Source organism: Staurois parvus, unplaced genomic scaffold (genome assembly GCF_062004578.1).
Source record: "Staurois parvus isolate SC_StPar_1 unplaced genomic scaffold, SC_StPar_1.0 ptg000162l, whole genome shotgun sequence".
NCBI lineage: Eukaryota > Metazoa > Chordata > Amphibia > Anura > Ranidae > Staurois > Staurois parvus.
The window spans coordinates 939,261-965,439 of NW_028317958.1; the positions used below are offsets into that span (position 1 = coordinate 939,261).

The window sequence follows — 26,179 nt, forward strand, 5'->3', positions numbered from 1 at the left end:
GCGTTTAGACATTTTCATAGATGGATCGAATCTCAGCTGGTTCAACAGGGACTGGCCAACATTCAATCCATCCATGGGCAGGCTGGTTGTACCCAAGTCGATCCACTGTTCGACTTGGGTACAACCATCCTGTCAGATTTTTTACATGTGATTGCTGCTGGCGGTATAGCCACTTCAGTAATCATTGTGTCCCTTACTGGCAGAACACAATAGCGCAACAGGAGGGATTCTCCCATAAACTCTGACTGTGCTGATGGGGAAATCGAGTGATGGAAGGAAATAAAATCAAATCATCTATGACTTGTCTTAGAGTTAGATATCTAAATATGTAGATATTTAAGGGTGGCCACAGACAACAAATGAGTGTCTCTGGATTAACAAATCAGATAACTCTGAGATTAGCAGATGTCCGAGCTTTATAGACTCAACATGGTCAACAGGTTGTAATTAGAGATCACTAGAAACTATAGAAAGTTTTGTCAAACCAGTTCTTTAATGCTAACTTTTCATATCCTCCATGGAAAACGGTGCTTTTTTCTTTGGAAAGTTGGTTTTCATACCTTTTTTTACATCCATAAATCTTTGACCTGAACATATCTAAAAAAAGTACACATACGAACAGAGCCTATGTATAATTAAAAAAGGTACATAAAGCTTCTGAACCTCTTGATGTAAAACATCACAACCCAGACATAGACTTGATGAATTATAAAATACAGGTTCTGAATTCATTGGTACGAGGGTAATTTTTTATTCCCAACACCAAACTGTTGCCAACTGCCTAAAACTTTTAGGCCTGATGGTGATTTCCCATAGAAATATTACAAATGTTACGATCGGTTCACAAACAAAATAAAACATTTATAACTTAGAAACAGTCAAGAAGATCAAATCACAGACATTTAAAGAGAACAAGTCCACCTAAAACTAAGATTTCACTGATGGGAAGAGGAGTTTCCAACTGTTCAATGAAAGTGGATCTAAACCCTATCCTTTACAGCCTAGGAAGCTGCGATCTTAGCTTCTGTTTGAACTGCAAGTCCCATGGCGCAGCACATGCTATCAATTATGACACCAGCCATTTGATGGCTTGACAGTTCACGCCATCCCTTGAATGTGGCCATCCTGGGAAACTGTTAAATTGGTGAGTTTTATTCTGTTTTAATTTCTGGTACCTGCTGAAACCAGAATTATAGGTTGTGGACAAAAGAACACTTTAAAGTGGAACTCCAGCCAAAGCTTTTTTCTTGTTTGCCTCCTACAAAATTTAACTGCACTCACTTCAAAAGCTAGGGCTGCTGAAGGATCTTCAATCTCTTACTTCTGGGTGTCCATACACGCAAACCAATGCCGCAGAAGATGGGGACTGGCCAGCAACCACACTGCTTCCTCCTCACTGGCTTTTCGGCTCGACCAAACTGTGTATTAAATATATGTAGAGTCCACAAGCAAGACAGACCACTGGTTTGCTCACAGTGCTCTATCCAGCATGTGGACTATTTTTGGATATACATCTAGGTGTTGGATGTCATGTTCTTGCTATGTACTATGGTTTCTCCTACTGTCCTCTAGGTCCCTACTGTGTCCTGTTGTGTTGTAGAGCAGGCGAAAGTTCAGATCATGTCTTCTTCAGTATCTTTTTTTTTTTTTTAGAAAAAAGAGGTATTGCGGTGTTTTAAAAATCTTTAATTCATGCTGGTCATCTAGGCTGAATTAACCATATAATTCACAAGTATACTATTTTACCCTTTAATGACCTAAATACATTTGCAGTACTACTTTATAACACTTGATTCTCCTTCTAGTAATAAAAATACATTGATTTTAATAAAGGATTATACATAAAAGCTGACTTTAGCTTTGATTTTTCTTGGACAGTTACAAGTCCAAGCTGGATTAATGTATTATGCATATTTTATAACTAACCAATTCCTGTGGAAGCTGCAAATCAATCTAATAGTCACCACTACTACAGTGATAGCAGCATTCTTCCATTTCCAATGCCAAGCAGCTGTCCTTCTGCATAGTAACCACAGGGGTTGCTTGCTTGGCACTGCCTCTATTCAGAGAAAGCCTTATAGTTTTTTAATGACTACGAGTGATTATCTAAATGGACGAGATGGAGAGGCAGGACAGGTGGCATCACAATCTCCACCTGGTATTCATTAAAAAAAAAAAAAAACCTCCAAGGTTTTCTCTAAATGGAGCCAGTGCCAAGTGAATGACCCCTGTGGCTACTATGCAGAAGGACAGCTGCTTGGTATTGGACTGGAAGACTGCTGCTATCACTGTAATATCAGCAATAACTACAGTAATTTGCAGCTTACTCAGGGATCGGTCTAGTGTGAGATATGCATACTCTATGGGGTTGATTTAGTAAAACTGGAGAGTGCAAAATCTGGTGCAGCTCTACATAGAAACCAATCAGGTTCCAGGTTTTACTTTCAAACCTTACCTAAACAAGCTGAAGTTAGAAGCTGATTGGCTACCATGTACAGCTGCACCAAATTTTGCACTCTCCAGTTTTAGTAAATCAAACCCTATTAAGAAAAATCAGGTCTAAACTCCAGCTTCAAAACAAAGCTGAAAAACTTTTAGAACCTGCGGCGTATTCCCCAAATACTTGTCCACATTTAAGGCTATAAGTCATAGGATATCCTCTCAGTATTTTGCTTTCCTCCTCAACATAGTCATTTGCATAATGTATTCTAATTGATGTTGCACAAGCTTTTGTTCAGATATATGCATCCCTTTCAATGTATGGAAATTTCCACTGTTCAATGTAAACACATAATTCAGAATACTAGTATAATGTAGTTACAGTATTACCTGAAAGTGTTTACTTCCTTCACCCACTGTAGATAGGGGGCTAGTATTACTGACTGCATCACCTTCAAAATTCCCATTCACTTTCTGCCCCAGGTACAAGACAGGATGTGAGCAGATATCTCCCCACTGGGAGGGGAAATTCCTGCTTGGACAGCTATCACCAGAACTGGTGTCCCCATTGGAAGATTTTCTCCCTTGTTTCAGTGACAATTGTAACAGTTTAGATTTCACATTTCTGTTGTGGAGGCAATAACCATGGGGACAAACAGTAAGAGTGACTCTTCTTACCTGGGCAACAGCAATATAAACCTGACATATGGAACAAAATATGATGGGTACAGCAAGCTCTGCTTTTACAAGCCTGTTAAAGGATTTAGTGCTGTTCACTAGCATTTTCTGATTACTCAATTATTACAAAACATACACACAGACATAACATGCATGATGAACCACCAATTAGATCTGTCTGGGAAAAAAAATGCATGGATTTTTCCAGCTGGTCTCTAAGGTCTGCCTAACACAAGACTGCAAAACCAAAGAATTCCACACAGGCAAGACTGGAAACTGAGATCATGCATGTTTCTGATGCAATGGCCCCACAGTTAAATTATGTGGCTGGCTGGTCATCCAACTGACCTCTTCCATCTATGGGTAATTAAAGCAGAGAAAAGTGTCCCCTGCAAAAAAGACCTTCAATGCTTACCTCTTTTGCCTATAATTACCTTTGCTTTAAGAATCATGAGATTCCAACACTTCCTGGAGTGTCAGATTTTTTCTCACCCGCTTCTTTGTGTGGTTTAATCTGCTGGCAACTATGCGGCCACTATGTCCTATAATGACCCATGGGGGTACAGAGTACAGCAAGGGACCAAGAACCCAACACTCTGTGTCCTATGCTGACCTATGAGGCAACAGGATGAATCACTGAGTACAATGAGGGACCAGCAACCCAACACTCCTGGGAGTGTTGGATTTTCTTAGTCACCTGCTGTCTATGTTGTTCACTCTGCAGGCCACTAGGCCACTACTGTATCCTATAAAAACCTATGCGGCAACAGGATGAACCAAAGTGAACAGTAAGGGATCAACAACCCAACACTCCTGGAAATGTTGGATTTTCTTGGTCACCAACTGTATTTTGTGAAACAATCTGCAGGCCACAGCTGTGTTCTATACTGACCTATGATGCATCAGGATGAGCCACAAAGTATAACAGGGAACCAGGAACCCAACATTCTTCAGAAGTTTCAGATTTTCTTGGTCACCCTTTGTGCTATGTGGTTCAATCTGTTGGCCACCAGGCCACTACTGTGTCCTAGAATTACCTATGAGGCAACAGGATGAACCACAGAGTACAACGAGGGACCAGGAACCCAATACTGCCAGAAGTGTTAGATTTTCTTGGTCATCTGTTGTATGTTGTGGTTCAATCTGCAGGCCACTACTGTGTCCTATAATGACCTATGAGGCAACAGGATGGACCACAACGAACAGCGAGGGATCAGCAGCTCAACACTCCTGGAAATGTTGGATTTTCTTGGTCACTGACTGTACTATGTGGTACAATTTGCAGGCCACAGCTGTGTCCTTTAGTGACCTATAATGCAACAGGATGAAGAACAAGGTACAACTGGGAACCAGGGACCCAACATTCTCGAAAGTGTCAGATTTTCTTGGTCACCCGCTCTGCTATGTGGCTCAATCTGTTGGCCACCAGGCCACTACTGTGTCCTATAGTGACCTATGCGGCAACAGGATGAACCACAGAGTACAACGAGGGGCTGGGAACCCAATGCTCAAGGAAGTTTCAGATTTTCTTGTTCACTCACAGTGTGATGTGATTTAATATGCAGGACACCAGGCAACTACTTTGTCCTAAAATGACCTATGAGGCAACAGGATGAACTACAAACTACAACGGGTAACCAGGAGCCCAACAGCCCAACTGGAAGTGACAGATTATGAATATTCCTAGGGGGCAGTTTCTCTTTAACACAGGCAACATGGGCAGTAGGAAAAGTAAACATTAACACAAAAATCTTCTTTACAGAGGATCTTTACAGAAGATTCTTTTTTGCACTTTTGTTTTAGCAACATAATTTTCAGCTTTACTGATGTGGAATTCCCTCTGCTGCTCTTCTCCAGGATGGAAGATAAAGTCAGCAGAGTAAAACCTTTCCATCTGTTTACAATAACAACAGTTCCGCAGAAATCCATGCAATTGCTAGCTATACAGTATGTACTGCACCCAAAATATTTAGTAGATTTTGGCTAGAATTATTCTGTAGGACAAGCTAAGAAATCTTACCTCCATCGATGCAAGGCCAGTCCTGGACATCGATCTCCGCAGGCATTACACGGCTGCCCTCGCTCCGGTTCAGAAAATGGTGTAATCTGACCAAAAGAAAAACAATTTGCTTTTATTGTGAGAATATGAGTCAACTAAGAACCAGGGCAAAGAGAAGTTTTCATGGTTGTATAAAAAAAAAAAGGGGGAACTTAATATTTAAAACAAAGTATATAGTGATAAGGAAGGATAGATAGGAATAGCCATTTATTGAACTGTGCCTTGCTTTTAATGCTGAAATCCAGTTTTCCCTTCAGTCTTACACAGTTGTACAGGAACCTCTCCTGTACTCAGGTTGTTTATTCTGATTTTACTGCACACTGTGAGCCTATTTATTTATTTCACTTTACATATATATTGTACATTCACATCAGTCCCTAACCCTCAAGGGGCATACAATCTAAGGTCCCTAACTCACATTCATACATACACATACTAGGGCCAATTTAGACAGGATCCAATTCACCTACCAGCATGTCTTTGGAGTGTGGGAGGAAACCGGAGTACCTGGAGGAAACCCACGCAGGCAACATGCAAACTCCAGGAGGTGAGCTTCTCTATGCTGTTTTTTTCTTTGCCACCTTTATTCTTTTTTCAAGGTTCTGTATGCACACCTTTATTCATGGGTCTTCCTGCTGGTCATGGGGTCTTTTCTTCCTTTTCTCCCTACAGTACATCGGCAGTGGGTGGTCCTCTATGCTCCAAAGAACAACAATCATTCACTTGCATAAGCGCTGTTCTCTGTAGCATATTCATGTGAGCCCAGACCAGCTTTATGATGTACCCCCAAATGATTTGCCCAGGATGCCCTGAGGTCACAGGAATTGGGTGTCATTTAACCAGGAAAAGAGTGGAGGTTTTTTAGGGGGCAGTACCAGACAGGATGTGAGTACTGCTGCAATAGTCTTTTTTATCCTAAAGTGGCACTAAATGATATCTTTAAAGTGGTTGTAAAGGTTCAAGGTTTTTTACCTTCCTGCATTCTATGCATGAAGTTAAAAAACCTGTGTGCAGCAGCGCTCCGAGCCCCCCCCTAAAAGTTACTCAAGCCCCATCCTGATCCAGCAATGTGCGCAAGAGTAGAGGCTTTTCTGTGTCTCTCTCTCCCCCTCCTCATTGGCTGAGAGAACAGCCATTGGCTCCAGCTACTGTCAATCACAGCCAGTGAGCCAATGAGAAGAGAGCAGGTGCGGGGGCCGAGCTGCTCTCCATGTGTGAATGAACACACGGAGTACCGGCTCAGGAGCAAGCCTGCTCGGGTGCCCCCATAGCAAGCGGTTTGCTACGGAGGCACTAGGCAGGAGGGAGGTGCCTGGTGCGCTGTTGGGGGACCTGAAAAGATGAGAATAGGGGATGCTCAGTGCAAAACCACTATACGCAACATGTTAACCCCTTGGCGCCGGCACCTCCCGACCCTTTAAGAGTTTCAGAAGCCAGGAGGCGGGGTTTTAGGATGTGATTGCTGCAATTCGCCGTCACGGCGGTCACATGATCGGAAAAGATCCCGATCGAAAGGGGAGATCAGGACCTTTCTGGGAGTCGCGGACATATGTGAGGGAGCGCACAGAGCACGAGCTTTCAGCACATATGTATTTTCTAATTGCACGCAAATATGCAGCCACCAGCGTCAAGGCCCAGATGCCGAGAGGCCGTATATTTGCGTGCAATCAGCATCAAGGGGTTAAGTATGACAGGTACGTTTGTTATTTAAATTAAAACCCTTACTATCAGTTTTAACTCTAGAAATAATCCATACACATCCACTACATAATGGTAATTATCTTTTCATGAAATAATTTCTTACTATGTTTTTAAGCATCCTTGTAATGTCCTCTGTGAGCTCCCAAACCTCCCCTTTTCCACTCTCATTTTGTTTGTTTGGCGTGAGCAGTGCACATTAGTTGCAGTCACATGCACTACTCTATGAACACTACACATCCCATAGTCCATCTCAGAAGTGAGCAAAACAGCGTGGCTACATTCCTACATACAGTGGGACCATATAGAACAAATGTTTGTTTGTTTACAGCGAGCAGCACACATTAGTTGTGGTCACATGCACTGCTCTATGCAAACTACACATCCCACAGTCCATCTCAGAAGTGAGCAAAAGAGGGTGGCTACATTCCTATATACAGTAAAACCATGAAGAACAAACGTAGTCACCCTCTAACAGGAAGTCAGATTAAAAAAAAAAAAAGAATTTGGTGAATTGGAAGAGGGTGAGAGCCATAGAAGGGATTTTTTGGGGGGGGGGGGGTTAAGAATACACACTGGAATAGAACTTTCTTTCTTAAACCAGAGTTTAAAAGAAGAATAAGACTTTAAACTAACTTGGACAATTTCACTGAAGCTAGAGTTGGGAATTAAAGTGGAATTCCAGTCATTACCTACCGAACGCTAAACCTGCTCCCACCCCCATACTAAGGCTTTTCTATCTAACCTTGTAAAACAAAGATCGCTACACTTACCTATACTGAAGCCACTCCGGTCCGATCCCAGGCTGAGCTATCAGCTTGTGTATTCTGTGTATTATTATTATTACATCGAGTTTATATAGCGCCAAAGGGTTTGCTCAGCGCTGTACAATAGGGGGGACAATACATGGCACAGTACAACACAAACAGACAGCGTACAAGGGGTAAGAGGGCCCTACTCTTTCAAGCTTACAATCTAGGAGGGAGGGGGTAGTGGAACAATAGGAAGTGGCTGAGGGGAATGAAGTGGCTGAGGGGGATGAAGTGGTGGGAGGAATGAGGGAGGATGGCCGTTAGGAGAGGGTGGGGTAGGCTTCCCTGAAGAGATGGGTTTTGAGGGAGCGCCTGAATGTGGGGAGGGAAGGGGACAGTCGGATGGATTGGGGCAGTGAGTTCCAGAGGATAGGGAAGGACCTGGAGAAGTCCTGCAGTCGTGCATGGGAGGAGGAGACCAGGGAGCAGGATAAAAGGAGGTCCTGTGAGGAGCGAAGGGTACGGGTAGGGTGGTACTTGGGGATCAGGTTGGTGAGGTAGTCAGGGGCAGTGTTATGAACGGCTTTGTAGGTCAGGATTAGAAGTTTAAATTTGATGCGTTGGGCAATCGGGAGCCAGTGGAGGGAGAGGCAGAGGGGGGTGGCAGAGGTGGAACGGGTGGTGAGGTGGATGAGTCTGGCCGCTGAGTTCAGGATGGTCTGGAGCGGGGAGAGCCTGCACTTGGGTAGGCCAGTGAGAAGAGCGTTGCAGTAGTCAAGGCGTGAGATGAGGGAGTGTACAAGAAGTTTGGTGGTGTCTGGGGTGAGGAAGGCACGTATCTTGGCAATATTGCGGAGATGGAGCCTACAGGTGTTTGCAAGTGATTTGACATGAGGGAGGAAGGAGAGGTTCGAGTCAAGAATGACGCCAAGGACTTTGGCTTGTGGGGCGGGAATGATAGTGGTGTTGGTGGTGGTGATGGATAGGATGGGGGGGGGGGTGTGGGCAGGGGGAAAGACGAGGAGTTCGGTTTAGAGGTGTAGGTGTAGAGCAGAGGTAGCCGACAATGGAAGCCCCATAGTAAGTCTATGGGTGATGTAATTTCCTATTAATCTACCAGCTGTGGTCGTCTTTCTTTCCTGCACAGAAGCCACCGCTGGAGACCGGAGAAGCTTCAGAATGGGTAAGCATAGAGATCTGTTCTTTACAGAATAGCCTTAGTATGGCGGTGGGAGTAGGTTTAGCCTTAGTTAGGTAATGACTGGAATTCTATTTTAAGCAACACAGCCTGTGATTGGACAGTGAAGGAGCAGCAACAAACTTCTCTCTGCTATCTACTCCTGTCAGCATGTTCCTTGTCAGAGAATGTGCATGCAGGACACATGATTGGCCACAAGTACTGCCCTTCCCTTTTCCATTCTTAGTACTGCTGCACTGGAGATTACAGAAGGCTTAACTCAATTCAGGTTCAGGTACTAGTTGCTTTTAAAATACATTCCTTTACTTTAGTAGAAAAACATAAGAGGTATTTTTTTATTTTTATCTGCTTTGAGTTCAGCTTTAAATGTTTGATTCCCTAGGAAGGAGAGTTATAAACACGATATAATGAATGAATTTGCAGTGCAAAGCATCTCCTATTGTACACAGTTGTTCATATTTAACTTTGCCCAGAGGGCATTTAAGATCTGTCAGGAAGAATTGGACGATTATGTAATGCAGATCCTTTGATAAGGTGACAAGCCCTACACTGGAGTCTCTATTCTTAAGAAGAAGAGAAAATCATCCAACTTTTATCACAAACTCGTTTCCTTTTAATGGCAGCCAACAGCTCCAAGACGGATCTTCGGGGAACCAGCAGATTTCCATTCCAAGCTGTGCTCATTCACACTCTGTTAAGTCAACGGAGGACACAAGAGTCACACGGAAAGTTGAGGAAAGTATCATTTGTATAACCAAAGTCGCCTGGCCAAATTTGCATCACAATACCAACCAACTGGTTTCCAAGCCACAGCAAAGCATTATGGGAAGTTAAGCAACGTATAGAAGGCTAATATTTCCCAGGAGCGAATGCAAACAATGGTGAAGTTAACTCTTCCAAACCCAGATTTCAACATACTACAGATTTAATGATCTTCAAAGTAATCTCCTAGATTGTAAGCTCCAAGGAGCAGGGCCCTCCTTTCCCTCTTGTATTGAACTGTATTGTTGCTGTATTGTCTCCCGTTATATTGTAAAGCGCTGAGCAAACTGTTGGCGCTATATAAATCCTGTATAATAATAATAATAATGAAACCAAAAAGCACATGGGCAATAATCAGAAGTGTATGAAGAGGAATTACAGCCATAACAAATGCCGCTGCGCCTCCAATTCTGGTCAGAACTCCTCCATTCCCTCTCAATACCCCTGTGTGGGGCAAAGGGTCAGTATCTTTTTAGAGGGCCTCCCCGTCGCCCCAGTTATACTCACCTTACAATTGCTTATTGGCAACTCCTGCCTCTGCTGCCTGCAACTGCCACTGAAATCCAAGTGCCCATATACATAAACGGCCAGACGGGAGCAGTGCAGGAGTAGGTAGGTAGGAGTAGGTTGCCGTTCATAAACAGCGCCTGCATTTTCAGGCTGTGCGCGTTCCCTGGGAGCACACAGCATTGCGATCTGGTGCCCGCTGTGTCCACCGAACACCGATCGCTGTACGGGACCTCTGTGTGGTTTACTTATGCCTGTTTTACCATCACCTTTGTGAGTATATTTCCTAAATAAATAAAATTAGTCACTATTTATTGAGGTAATGCGCAAGGTTTGTGCGCTCTCTTTTTCATCCTCTTCTACAGTTTTATCAAGCTTCCCCAGCTTCATGATAGAGCTGCACAATCTCTGATCACCAGCAGATGAACACGCTGTTTGTTACTAATGCCCGTTTGATCTGAGTCTTTGAGCGCAGGAGATAATGGATCTTTGTCGACTCCTGTTTAATTGCTTGGTATCACAAATTGCCAATCGCAAGGCAGCAACTCAATGCATTTAGACATCTAGACGTGGTGAAGACGACATGCTGAAGTTCAAACTGGGCATTAGATTGGGGAAGAAAGGGGATTTAAGCGACTTTGAAAGTGGCATGGTTGTTGGTGCCATAAGGGCTGGTCTGGGTAGATCAAAAACTGCTGATCTACGAGGATTTTAACGGCCAACCATCTCTAGGGTTTACAGAGAATGGTCCAAAAAAGAGAAAATATCCAGTGAGCGGCAGTTGTGTGGACAATAATGCCTTGTTGATATCAGAGTAGAATGGGCAGACAGGTTCGAGATGATAGAAAAGCAACAGTAACTCAAATAACCACTTGTTACAATCAAGGTATGCAGAATACCATCTCTGAGCACACAATACCTTGAAGTAGATGGGAAACAGCAGCAGAAGACCACACCGGGTGTCACTTCTGTCAGCTAAGAACAGGAAAATGAGGCTACGATTTGCACAGGCCCATCAAAATTGGACAATAGAAGAATGGATAAACATTGCCTGGTCTGATGAGTCCTGATTTCAGCTGCAACATTCAGATGGTGGGGTCAGAATGTGGCATAAACAACATGAAGGCATGGATCCATCCTGCCTTGTATCAATGGTTCAGGCTGGTTGTGGTGGTGTAATGGTGTGGGGGATATTTTCTTGGCACATTTTGTGCCCCTTAGTACCATCTGAGCATTGTTTAAATGCCACGGCCTACCTGAGTATTGTTGCTGACCATGTCCATCCCTTTATGACTACAGTGTACCCATTTTATGATGGCTCCTTCCAGCAGGATAATGCATCATATCAGAAAGCTCAAATCATCTCAAACTGGTTTCTTGAACATGACAATGAGCTCTCTGTACTCCAATGGCCTCCATGGTCACCAGATCTTAATCCAATAGAGCACCTTTGGGATGTGGTGGAACAGGAGATTCGCATCATGGATGTGCAGCCGACAAATCTGCAGCAACTACGTGATGCTATCATGTCAATATAGATCAAAATCTCTGAGGAATGTTTCCAACAAATTGCTGAATCTATGCCATGAAGAATTAAGGTAGTTCTGAAAACAAAAGGGGGTCCAACCCGGTACTAGCAAGGTGTACCTAATAAATTGGCCGGTGAGTATATAACCCAGCAGAAATTCTTCTCTATGCTTTCCAAAATAAAAGTTTAGCGAAAATAGTGAAAATTCTACTTTAACTGCCTGAATTCCCAGAAAAAGGTTCTCAGCACAGTATAGCCCACTATCCACAGAAAGTTAAACCGACAAGCTATAAACCATGTTAAAAAATGTAATGATTTATGTTTCGTCTCCATTGTCTGTCTGCCAAGCCCTAGGTCACCACAGTATATCGGGAGATGGGCGTTGCTATGTTATTTCAAGGCTAAAATAACTAATATCGGGAGTTAGCAGTACGGGAAAAGTTCACTTTCCCAATCTGAACCCTCTTAAACACAAAGGCGAGCATAGTGCACCCAGGAAATGAATCAGCACAACAGAGGGTTCAAAATATTTAACATATTCAGTGCTAGTACAGACTTTCAGAGCAGACTAGAAAAACTAGACACTCTCAATCAACATGATCTATTTTTAATGCTTCTTAATTTGCTTCCTGGTTTCTGGCCTAGGCCAAGATGATGTCATGTATCCCAGGAGTCTTCATGGGCATTTTTTTATTTCATCTGGAGAAGGGGGAGGGGCTTTCTCAGCTAAGCACACCCTCCAACATGCATGCCTGAGCTAATGGCAGATGGATTCCAGGAAGTAAATGCTAAAGGAATCATCTGCCCTTACTCAACATGGCCACAGATAGAAATTCTAGGGGGGTGTTTTTCAAAGTGAATTCTTAATAAAATAAAGCATGGAGACATGGGTGGATGGGTGAGTTTGCTTTGAATATTATAAATAGTATTTTTGGTTTGTGGTGCTCAGACAGTTAAGTTCCTTTTAAAAACCTCATGGGTGTCAATGGGTCTTCAAGAAACCAAATATTTGCTGCATAAAGGACAGAGTTAAAAAGAGCAAGGAACCAGATGTGACCACAGAGAGGGAACAGAGTAGTGGTGCTGGCAGAGGGGAACAAGGCTATGGCTCCCCTTCTACTCCAACCCTGCGGCCCGGACTCCAGCTGGCCACAGAACGGCAACGGTCCATGGCCTCGGGGCTGGAAACCTTTACATTACATACTTGTACTGAACCCGTGGAACTAGAACTTGTGTTTTGCAGTGTACTTCATTGCTGAAAATACTGCATACACCTTTTTTGGTGCATTTTGGTACATTGGGCAGACCACTCAACTGAACAGGCTGCCTTAAAGTATAACTAAAGTAAAACCTTTTTTTTTTAGTTTTGGACACAGTGGAGAGATATTAGAACACCTGTCAGAATTTATTGCAGTTTGTGCCCCCGTTAGGGAGATTCACCCTCTCTATTTGTCTTGTTTACCATTATCATCCAAAGTGAAAGTAAAGAAAACCCCAAATTCTGCATTGTCCCCAGAAAAGTAATAACCTCGACAATAAAGCATCCTTGCCCATATGTCAGGAGCATGATACATTGATGTCATTTCTCTAGGCTAAAGGAACAGATTCACAAGACAGACTGCTTAAAGCAGATAAGAAGTGTTTGTAGGATAGAACGTGTTTGCGGCATCTAGAAATGTTACATTATACTGTTTAAATTTGGATAAGTGCAATTTTGCAATTAAAGATGTCTACTTGTTTGAGAAGTTAGAAATCTTTAAGTATAGGGTAGATAAGCTGATCTGAAGCAAAAGTGTGATATTCTTAGATGAACCTTGTTTGTTCGGTGTAGTGGCTGGGCGTTACTCTGTTACCCTCACGGAACCTTTCTGCTAGCTCCTCCTAGAGTGGGTGTGGTGCCCGCCCACTTCGGGAAAGCTGCCAGAAAAAGGGTTTAAAACTGGAAGCTTGAGGGTGATCAATGGGGGGCAGCTTTCCTATGTGGAAGAGGATGCTCTGATGCTGGGACTCTTGCCAAGGCTATATGGGCTCATCAATTGGACATGTTTATGGCTACCCCGTGACCCGCTGTGCGTTATGGTTCTGATGTGGTCTGTTCCTTCCTGTCTTCCAATAGCTTTGGTAATGTATTAATTCTATGCTGTGACACTGTCAAAAGATGTGTCTATTTCATGCTGTAATGTTCACATTATTATTGGTGTGTGTAATTTTGCAGATTGTGATGACTATAAGATATATCCTCCTGTGTGTCGTGTGATAATAAAAGTGGAGCTTTTCACAGTGCAAGAATATTGCAGTTGGATTCTGTTATTTCTTGGAGTGCCGAGTGAATGCTATGATGTGCCAGGTCAGGTGTTCATCCGGTAGTGGGTCTTTCACATGCTTAGATTAATGATGTATATGCTGGTTAAACGTGCCTGTGTGTGACTAACTACCTGTGTATTGTGTGTATATGACTTGCTTTTAGTTATTGTATCCAGCATTGCATTGCATTGCATTACAGGCACTGATGCCAGGGCTTGTCTACTCCCACCTTCTACAGTTCGGCCCCCCTGAAGTCTGAAGGACAGTAAACTGGCCCATTGCATAGAAAGTTTGGAGACCTCCGCTTTAAAGTATAATTACAGGAAAAACGTTTTTTGCCATCTGTGTCCTGCAGGGGAGATTACCCTTCACTTCCTGTTCCAACCGCCAAAACAGGAAGTGAGAGGGAATCTCTTTAAAGTGGTAACATAATAACATAAGTGTATACGCTGCCACACTTGGCGTGCGGAGAAAATTATTCTACAGAACCACAGCCAACCGTGACCAAAAAAGTGCACAGGACTGTGCCGCAACCGCTCTGCAATATCATCTAATGTACGCATTTGTGGCACAGTGCTACAGGCCCTAAATGGTGGCGAGACCTGTGAGTTGGCGCTCAAATGCATCTGAAAAGCAATCCACCACGGAACGCTCTTCAAAGTGGAGGTAAACACCGCCGCACATCTAAACAAGCTTGTAGACAGATGTCATCAGAACAGGTGTCCCCAATGGAAGATTTCCCCTCTATCCTGGATCTAGCAGCAACTCTAAATCTAAGATTTTTGCTCACTTTTAGACTAGGTTCATATTTGCGCAGTTCTGCGTGCTGTGTTTGTCTGCAGGAAAAAGGTCTCTGCGCAGAAACCATATGGTGCTCTGGCACTTCTTCAGTGCGTGGCGGTACCATTAGGAGTTAATGGAACCCCTGCACAGTTTTTATCAGTGCGTTTTTGTCGCAGGCTGCATGCAGGTGTAGGTACGTGTGCGATTTACATGAGCACCCGCATTAATGTGAAACTAGCCTCACACTTGATGATGACTTGTCACCAGGACACACAGAGGGGGTGAATCTCCCTAATGGGGACACAAACAGCAATAAAAACCTGACAGGTGTTCTAATCCATCTCCATTCTGTCTAAAGTTAAAAAAAAGTTTTAGATGTGCTTTACCAGTTGTTTCTTGTGTGTATTCCCTATTGCATGTGGACATGAGAGCAGCCATATATACGATTACATTGCACACACAGGCTTTGGATAGTAGCTCTTCACAGTGGTGGTGCTTTGCTGTTCCCCTCTATCGGTCCCAGTTCACAGCAATAGAAATCTAGTTCTCATTGTGTAATCAGGGAACTATTAAAAACAGTAATAGGGGTGGTGTGGGTGAGCGGGGCTAATTGGTGTGGCGTTGCATGGCGAAACTTCTTAAAAATGGGAGAGGCTTAAAAGCTAGGTCCAGTAAAATACAAAGAGGAGACACCAAATTCCAAGATCAGGTTTAACATAGTAAAAGTGCATGCCCCCCCCCCCATCTAACACATGCTTGCCCATTTCCCATAGGGCATATCACATTCTACATTCAGCTTTTAGATTTCAAAAATGTCTCTTGGCCTAAAAACAAGCCACCCACCAGACATCTTGCCCACACTGCTGCCAGGAATCTCGCATCAGTAAAATGCCATCAAATAAAAAAAAATACAGCAAGGAGTCATTCACACTCACCACCCATCTGAAAAGTGATCTGTGGTGGATTGATTTTCAGAGGGCTGTTGACATGCGTCATGGAGTCTCATACTAAGGGTGATTGTAGTGCGGCCCCATTCACTTGAATTGGTCATGTCTGGTGGTGGTACTGCCTGAGGAGAGCATGTTTTTGCTGTGCCACCCCATTGTTGTACCCACCTAAAGCAACAATGGAGTGGCACAACAAAAACATAGGGTAGAACTGTGGCTTTATTTTTACCACCCATTCCCCAGCAACAAATGTGAATGAGGCCCGGCACAATACAATTTATCACCATCCATAGGATTCTTCATATAATCATAGGACCACAGTCTTCCATGGCCTACAATCTCTCATTATCAGCACCTATTTGTTAAATGTACTCACACCACATACTATACAAGGCCGCTAAGCAGCCTAAATCTGCGTCCCTCACCCACCAGTATCTGCAGAGACCACACAGGGCACCTTCTGGAAACGCACAACCCCGGGCCTACTTACAACAAGCTCAACTCCACCCCAGCATGCCAGCGGTATCCATGGTGACAGAGGTGGTTTTCTGAAGGAAAATCTGGAATAGACTGTGCCACAGTGACAGAGAGGCCGAGACTCCATTCCTCCTCAGGTGATACCCTACAACAGCATCCTCCTCCCCAGATAGTTGGGCAACCCTCACATTGTGACGTGTCTATGGAAACCAATGTCAGCCGCTGCTATGGAAACTAACCTATGGAAACCAGTTCTTGTAATGGCCCAGTAACTGGATCAAAATTCCGGAACATTCCCAGGCAAGATTGTACTGACTAGATTCCCACGTTACATGTGCCCACATTGATAAAAAAGTGCATTTATTCAACGCATGCGCATGACAGGTGACCATGATTCATGTTATGATACATGCTAGATATGGGTGTAAGGCCTAGTTTACATTAGGGCTGCCACCTCTTTCCTTTAAAACCAAACACATATTAATTACACAGATTCTATAGCTGATTAAGGTGGTAATTAAACTCACTTTACCTGTACCTTATCTGCAATAAATTAGCCACAGAACCTGTGTAATTAATATGTGTTCGGTTTTAAAGCGATGAGGTGGAAACCCTAGTTTACACTAATTTAACAGCCTAGCTTACAATCATTTGCAGGCCTAGTTTACACTCATTTACTGGTCTAGTAAGTCCTAGTTTACAATAATTTACCGACTTAGTAAGGCCTAATTTACATTATTTTACTGGCCCGGTAAGGCCTAGTTTACACTCATTTACTGGCCTAGTTTACATTCTTCTACAGACCTAGTAAGGCCTAGTTTACACTCATTTACCAGCCTAGTAAGGCCTACTTTACATTCTTCTACAGACCTAGTAAGGCCTAGTTTACACTCATTTTCCAGCCTAGCTTACAATCATTTGCAGGCCTAGTTTACACTCATTTACTGGCCTAGTAATGCCTAGTTTACATTCTTCTACAGACCTAGCAAGGCCTAGTTTACACTCATTTACTGGCTTAGTAAGGTCTATTTTATATTCCTCTGCAGAATTAGTAGGGCCTAGTTTACACTCATTTACTAGCCTAGTAAGGCCTAGTTTACAGTAGTTTACTGGTCTAGTAAGGCCTAGTTTACATTCTTCCACAGACGTAGTAAGGCCTAGTTTACATTCTTCTACAGCCCTAGTAAGACCTAGTTTACATTCTTCTACAACCCTAGTAAGGCCTAGTTTACACTCATTTGCAGGCCTAGGTTACACTCATTTACCTGGCCTAGTAAGACCTAGTTTGCATCCTTCTACAGACCTAGTAAGACCTAATTTAAACTCATTTGCCAGCCTAGTTTACAATCATTTGCAGGCCAAGTTTACACATGTGATTAGCAGTAAAAACAGGATGTTGAGCCACGTTTTTACCACCCCACAACCGCTACCCCCACCTCCAAGCTGCAAAGGCAGCACATATACACATGTTGCAGCTAAACTATCCTCCCTGACACATTCAAGTGAATGAGGCCTCACTACAACCCTGTGCAATGCAGTCGCTTGTGGCGCAGTGGTGCTGGCTTTTAGGAAGTCAAACGGGCAGTGAGAAGAAAACATAATGCCTGCTCGCTAACCTGTCAAACACCCTCTGAAAAGTGATCTACCACAGATCACTCTTCTAGGGGATGGCGCTAGTGTAAATAAGTCCTAACATGCAACATGGTCACTAAGGTGGACTTAGCCTTTAATTTGTCTCTTTTTATGAGAATATTTTCAGCATGGTTAAGGCCTCATGAACACATAAAACTTTCAGACATTCAGTGTAAATTGCACGCACATTTCTGCACCCTGAAGAGACAGCTGCAGTGTACAGCCCCCCATATTAATGAATTGCTGTGTTCTACCTGTACACAAATATACAATGTAGCTGCGTAAACACGCACACGGGCATAAATCCCTGAATTTGGACCATGTACGAGTTTACACAAACACAGTGTATACCTGCAAAACAGCCAGTCATTGCTGTGGGCAGCTGCCTGCTACTGCTGTCTCTCCGGGGCACAGAATTATACCCACAATTACACTGGATGCCCAAAGCGTCCGTGTCCATGAGGCCTAAAATGGTCAGAGATGCAGCAAAGAAATAGTTGTTTAAGCCTTGTTCACATCATGTGCATTTGTCCACACCAGATCAATGCAGATCAATGCGATGGTTTTTGATTTCCCTTGTTTACAATAAATTGTTGTGTACATGAATGTTACATGTGTTACAGTGCATTACATTAACCACTTGAGCTCCAGAAGAGTTTGCCCCCTTCATGACAAGCAATACGCTACTTTAACTGGTAATTGCTCAGTCATGCAACACTGTACCCAAACAAAATTTCTATCACGAATAGATCTATCTTTGGTGGTATTTGATCACCACTGGGTTTTTTTTTTTTTTTTACGGTATAGACAAAAAAAAAAGAAAATTTTGAGAAAATTTTGAAAAACTTTTTTTTTTACTTTCTACTATAAACTGCTTTTTCAAGTTTTTAGCTAAGTTCACACCTATGCTGGTTGCAGTTGGTGTGGTTTTTGTTTTCGCAAGCGTTTTGTGGTTTTTTAATTTAAAATTGCCAGGGGGAGGTGTCTGTTGTCATGCAGGAGTAATTTATTATTACTCCCTCTAATTGGGATATGTTTGTTGGCTGATCCGTTTGGACTTCATATCTGTATTCTTCTTTTTTAGCGCTGCACTACCTTGTTTATAAGAGAACGCATCAAAAACACATGTACATGTGCAGGCTGCAGATGATGCGTTTTTCCGGTGCATTTTGGGGCTTTTTCGCACACGTTTTTGATGCATTTTGCATTTTTTTAATTTAACGTTGCTAGGGGGAGGTGTCTGTTGCCATGCAGGAGAATGCACCAAAAACACATGTACATGTGTTTTTGAGGCAATTCCATTGACATCTATGGAACCAAAATAACACCTGCTGCGGGCACAAAAGTCCCTGACCCTTTCCAAAAAAACACACCGGCTGCAAACACACAGATGTGAAAGTGACCCATAGGAAATCATGTTAAATGGACTGTAGCACCTTTCTGCAAATGCACTGAAAAATGCATAGGTGTGAACCTAGCCTTTATGTGCAGTGTGGTGTGGAAGGACACTATGGGGGTTATTTACTAAAATTGCACAATCTGGTGCAGCTCTGCATAGTAACCAATCAGCTTGCAGGTTTTAGGCTAGGTTCACATCTGTGCGGGTGGTGCCGCTGCGGATCCGCACGAAAATCCGTGCAGCCGCACCACCTGCGCAGAGGAATGCAGACCCGCGGGAGGTTGCTATTAGTTCTAATGGCACGCCGCCCGCACTGTAAAACGCAAGATTCCCGTGCGGACTGCGGTTTCCAAAGAAGTGCAGGGACTTCTTCCCTGTGTTTCACAGGACAAGGGAGTCCTCTCAAATGAATGGGTTCTTGTGACCGTGCAAAACGTGGCCCGCACAGCCGCATATATGTGAACCGGGGCTTATTGTCAACGCTTAATTGAACAAGCTGAAGTTAGAATCTGATTGGCTACCATGCAGAGCAGCTCCAGATTCTGAGTGCTCCAGTTTTAGTAAATCAACCCCAATATGGAACAGAAACAGGCTTATGAAAACTGTGGAACTAAATGTCCCAGCATGCCCTGCCAGCCACAGGTGATGACATGGTGTTCCTCCAAGGTTGAAGAGCCAAAGAAAGTAGCAGTTGGTTTATTTACAACAGCTCTCAATAGAGAGACATCCGTATGGCGTAATGAATGCGAGCAGCTGAATTATTGAAGCGGGGCCATTGTATTCTGTACTAATGACATTATAACCGGAGTCAGGTGCAGCTCGCAGCTCTCGCCCCGCCGCCTGGATCACGACTGGATTGTCTGCTACTGTTTAGGGATGAGAGAATTAACCGGCTGGATTTGGATGGAGTTACAAGGTGACAAGTGATGAGCAGGTAGCTGTGCGCTCCTTGGGGTTGGGTGTCACAGCTCTGCAAGTCACTGACAGCAAACATAAACCGGCTTACCTAATAAGCCGGGCTAAAGAGAAACGATGATGTACACCGAGCTTAAGTCAGATCAGTGAAAGGGCAATTCTGATTGGCTGACTACAGCTATGAGCACTTTGCATATCACCGCTGCCACCGTACACGGGGGCGAGAAATGAGTGAAAGTGGCAGAAACAGTCAAATCATGGACAATCAACAGCTATTTACAAGATCGATGCTAACACTCAGAGTGCCACGGCACTTATAGATCCAACGATTGAGGACCTGCTTTGAGGTACAGCGCTAATCTTTTAATACATTCACATATCTCAAAGTCTATTTATAAGAAATGAACGTCATCTAATATGGGATCGCTTTGTGCAGCCGTTGGGTTTCTGTTGCTTTCCTATACTTTATGTAACCTGGTGGCCCTGCCAACAAGGGTACTTCCTGTCACAGAGTGACAACACTGATCCTGCAGTGTTTTACTGAGTAGCGTTGTCACCCTAGGCACCTTAACATGCTTGCACATTCAGCCAGTAAGGTCTCGTTCACACGGGTGTACCATAGCATAAACCCCTCTGAGAGCCATTTTTGGCCGCACGGGGATGCACACGTGTTCCATGCATCCCCTTGCAGGCAATCCCATTTGTGTCAACTGAGATGCAATAGCTGCATGAACACAGCCGCTGCTCCAAATCTGACAGCCGTGCTCTGCGTCTGCGTTTGGGGCAGTGCAACTGCACAGTTATCAAATTGGGTGTCCATGCAGCTGCTGCATCTCAATTGACACAGACAGGACTGCCTTGCATGGAACACCTGTGGTGCCCTATGTGGGCAAACACGGCCCTTGCCAGGTGGACACTGTAGTACGCTTGTGTGAGTGAGGCCAAAGGCAATCCATAGGTGATGCAAATTTCTTTCCAGCAACCATGGGCAGCAACTGTACTGTGTTCTGCCAGTGGGGAACCTTTCCTGCCGGCAGAACACAATTACTGCTGGCGGCTATAGCGCATGCAAAAAATCCAACAGGCTGGTTATAGTCACAGAAGCGCATGTGAATCACACAGAAATGCACAGCGCGTTGCTATGTGATTCAGCTGCAGGCATGGTGTGAACCAACCCTAAAAACGCCTGAAGAAGCTGATGCTCAAGTGCGAACCTGGCCGCAACACAAAGTACACCACAGTGCGAACCTGGCCACAACACAAAGTACACCACAGTGCGAACCTGACCACAACACAAAGTACACCACAGTGCGAACCTGGCCGCAACACAAAGTACACCACAGTGCGAACCTGGCCACAACACAGAGTACACCACAGTGCGAACCTGGCCACAACACAAAGTACACCACAGTGCGAACCTGGCCACAACACAGAGTACACCACAGTGCGAACCTGGCCGCAACACAAAGTACACCACAGTGCGAACCTGGCCACAACACAAAGTACACCACAGTGCGAACCTGGCCACAACACAGAGTACACCACAGTGCGAACCTGGCCGCAACACAAAGTACACCACAGTGCGAACCTGGCCACAACACAAAGTACACCACAGTGCGAACCTGGCCACAACACAAAGTACACCACAGTGCGAACCTGGCCGCAACACAAAGTACACCACAGTGCGAACCTGGCCGCAACACAAAGTACACCACAGTGCGAACCTGGCCGCAACACAAAGTACACCACAGTGCGAACCTGGCCGCAACACAAAGTACACCACAGTGCGAACCTGGCCACAACACAAAGTACACCACAGTGCGAACCTGGCCACAACACAAAGTACACCACAGTGCGAACCTGGCCACAACACAAAGTACACCACAGTGCGAACCTGGCCGCAACACAAAGTACACCACAGTGCGAACCTGGCCACAACACAAAGTACACCACAGTGCGAACCTGGCCACAACACAAAGTACACCACAGTGCGAACCTGGCCTCAACACAAAGTACACCACAGTGCGAACCTGGCCACAACACAAAGTACACCACAGTGCGAACCTGGCCACAACACAAAGTACACCACAGTGCGAACCTGACCACAACACAAAGTACACCACAGTGCGAACCTGGCCACAACACAGAGTACACCACAGTGCGAACCTGGCCACAACACAAAGTACACCACAGTGCGAACCTGGCCACAACACAGAGTACACCACAGTGCGAACCTGGCCGCAACACAAAGTACACCACAGTGCGAACCTGGCCGCAACACAAAGTACACCACAGTGCGAACCTGGCCGCAACACAAAGTACACCACAGTGCGAACCTGGCCGCAACACAAAGTACACCACAGTGCGAACCTGGCCACAACACAAAGAACACCACAGCCACTGAAAACAAGCAACGCAAAGCCTGCATTCACAACTGATCACAGCATATATATTTATGGTGATATTTATTTATTTTTGACATATTTTTTGAGCCCATAAACATGCATTTTAAAAGCATCTTACAATTTTTATGCAAGAATTTTCACAGGTATATCAAGCTTCCGGCATTTGTTTCCTGAGCTTTACAATGAAAGGAAAGCTAGAGGAGGAGAGCGTGTAAACTGTGCGTTTACAGGGGCTCCCATTGAAGTCTATGTGACCAAAAAAATATTTTTACTCAAAAAAAGCTCATGTACGTCTTTGAGAGTTGGATGCTGAAGTGTGAACAAGCATGATTACACACAATGGGATTCTGCGTGTTGAGCATTCTCAGGCGTAAAACAAAGCGTCCAGGAGCGAATAGGCGTTTATGTGCGTCCCATTGACTTCAATGGGAAAAGCATCAATGGGGAAAACAAAAATAATTTTTGTGTTCTTGGGTCTCCACACCTGCTCTGGATAGAATAAGGTCGCACGCACACTGGGTGTTTACCCCCGGTGTATCCAATCCCAGCGTTTTCGTGTGCCCCAGAGTCAAGGTGCGGCGTCCAGCCCTGCCCCCTGCAGCCTATCCAAGTCAAGGAGGGACTAAAATACTCTTGTGGCTGAATGGTGTACTGTGTGGTACTTGCATTTAGGGCTCTATGCATTCAGAAACGCAGAATACCTGTGTATCCCAGAATGAATGAAGCTCTAAGACCCAGGTTCACACCAGTGTCACTTGTCATGTGACTTGACAGTTCAGCGTTGCATGAAAAGTCGCAGTTTGCAGCAACAGAACCGACTTGCAGCACTGGTTCACACTGAAAGCAGCTTTGAAATCGCGCTACTTCACTTGAAGTAATGCGATTACAAATCCGCTGGTCAGTACAATTTCATGTGCTGCTTGCCTGACATTTGTGTGACTTCATGCACTGATGTCAATGCAAGTCGCACATGAAATCGCTAAAAATAGTGCAGAAACCTTTTTTAAAAGATCAGTGCCACACTGCAAAGTCGGAGTCGCGCGATCTGAATAGTTTCATAGGCACAAATAGGGTGCAACTTGACAGTTCCAAATTGCATGACAAGTTGTAGCAGTGTGAACCAGGGCTGAAAAAGGTTCCTGCACTATTTCTGTGCAACTTCATTGTCATCTGTTAAATGCTAATATAAATAAAACGTGCAGCGCTAAAAATGAATCAAGTTATGAGTATTCAAAATAAATATTCAAATAAAGGCAAAGGTATATTAAATACAGTTCATCAGGTGACTTGAAGTGCTCCAATATTCCTATATCCTCCTATAGACCAGGTGCTGTGATATTAGGTGCGTAAAGAATGCGCACTCACCAGAATGCGCAAATTAATGAGCGTTTGTGTATCATTTCCTGATGTCATCTGTCAGTCTGGAGAGTGCTAGAATCCGGTAAAACCCCTCGTGAGGTCCTAGGAGTTAGTGGTAGGACGTCAGGATGGTCCGGAGTTTCCCTCAGGGGATAGCTGGGTACAACCCTCTGGAAGTTATGGAGGTTCCCTCTTTGGTGGTCAAGTGGGTGGCTGTGAAGTAATACTCCCCAGGGGAGTCAAAGCAAAGACATCTTGTCTTCCTGCCTAGACTGACAGATGACATCAGGAAATGATACACAAACGCTCATTAATTTGCGCGTTCTGGTGAGTGCGCATTCTTTACACACCTAATATCACATCACCTGGTCTATAGGAGGATATAGGAATATTGGAGCACTTCAAGTCACCTGATGAACTGTATTTAATATATCTTTGCCTTTATTTGAATATTTACTTTCAATACTCATAACTTCATTTATTTATATTCATTCATTTATATTTTTAGATATAAATTTTTACATTTTACATTTTTAGATTCATTTACAGCGCTGCACATTTTATTTATATTGTCCTTTAGAGGTTTTTATGGTAACCTGGTGCACAGCTGCTTTTACTCTTTATGTGCGCTCACATTTACTTGCTTTATTTATCTGTTAAATGATGTTGCACAGATATCAGCAAGCTGCGCATGAAAGTACACAGATAGTCCGTTTTGAAGTCGCTATGAAGTTGCACGACTTCAAAGCCGCACGGGTGTGAACCAAGGCAGGAAAAGGTTCCTGCACTATTTCTGTGCGACTTCATTGTGACTTGCATTGACATCTGTTCAATAAAGTCGCACAGAAGTCAGCAAGCCGCACATGAAATCACACTGATAGACGGCTTTGAAGTCGCACTAATGTAGCACGACTTCAAAACCGCACAGGTGTGAACCACGGCTTAATGCGCTTGGTAAAGTGTCCAGCCACAGCATATTTCAGAGACTCTTGCACACATACACTGGTCAGCAATTTTCCACCCGTTCCTGACCCACAGACACAGCGAGCTGCTCTTTAGCAGACATGCGGGGTGCCCTTAGTTCATAAATCTGGCACCCCCACACATCAGGAAACGCAGCGCCCATGCAAATGCACACAATCAAAATGTAGAGGCAAACCTTGCCTACTGCTGCCCATACACTATAGATTTTCATTGCAAAATGTTCATTTTAAGATTTGTTTGATTTTCTTACCATTACGCGGGTCAAATCAACGTTTGTTTTTTACCTTAGCGGCAAGAAAATTTGAAGGAGCTGGATGGAAAACTTTTTCTAGGAAGACGGAATTTCAACCAGCGTATGTGCTTTTCATTTGGGAATGACATTCATTCTAAAATCGAATGTTAAAAGCAAGCGAAAGTTTTTCAACAATATTCATCCAAAATGTACAAAGAATTTTCTGAAAAATGTTCTTTGAAAATCTATACGTGTGTGTCCAGCATTTGGCTTCTGTGGCCGATTGCGGCACCTGTCCCCCCCCCCCCCCCCCGGACGCACGAAAACGCCAGGATTGGACGCACTGGGGCGGAACGCTCAACGTGCACGTAGACTAAGGTGTTCCCACTATTTCTTGTACATCGATTGATTTTATGGGAAGAAGAATGGAACAGAAGAAAGGTGTAGGAGTTGGGAATGATTGGCAAGGGCGGCTCTTTCCAGGAACATTTCCCAGAATCAGCGACAGATCCTGTAAATCTGGGACTACGACAAGGACCACAGGAATGCTGGAACTTGTACTTCCACAGCCCAGGCAAATCAAGCACTCATAGGAATTTCCAGGGACCTGCAATACATAATGTAGGACAGATCTCTCCAGCAGGATCAGATCATCCTTTCCCTGGAAAACAGCACTAAGAGCTTCTGCAGCAGCTGCAGTGAGACAAGTTGCATGCAGTGTGTTCTGTACTCACAGATCTGCCGGAATGTCTCCTCCAGGAGCTCCTGCTGAACATGTCCAGGCCGGGAGAAGTGACAACTCTCAGCTGTCCGGTGTCACCGCTGCCTGCCGGGGCTCCGCACTGTCTGCTCCACGATCAATGACTCCGAGTTGGGCTCTCCGTGTGTTGTAGCTCCGCCCACCCAGGGACAGGAGAGGAGGGGAGACCTGAGAGTCTGGTGATTCCTGTATGGACGATGTGTGACGTCACTGCTCTGCTGGAGAGGAGTGGGAGGTTGGAGAGCTCATTGTATGACATGGGGGGCTCTATAGTCACATATTGCAGGGATGGGGGCGATGTGTTCCTGGTACAGTGGGATCAGAAGCTCAGCTATGACTAGGAGGGGGCTCATTCACTCTG

General features: G+C 44.3%; 1 protein-coding gene across 1 annotated transcript in view; it reads right to left on the bottom strand.

Annotated features, from left to right (window-relative positions):
- The window catches only part of PRICKLE2 (prickle planar cell polarity protein 2), a 359,846-nt gene extending 333,912 nt beyond the window's left edge, over positions 1 to 25,934 (bottom strand). Inside the window, exons 1-2 of the mRNA XM_089675996.1 lie at positions 25,793 to 25,934; positions 5,138 to 5,223 (exon numbers count right to left, since the gene is read on the bottom strand). Of these exons, the coding sequence (XP_089532122.1) occupies positions 5,138 to 5,223; positions 25,793 to 25,834 (128 nt within the window). The 5' untranslated portion in view covers positions 25,835 to 25,934. The remainder of the gene's footprint in view (positions 1 to 5,137; positions 5,224 to 25,792) is intronic.
- Positions 25,935 to 26,179: the final 245 nt, after the last annotated feature.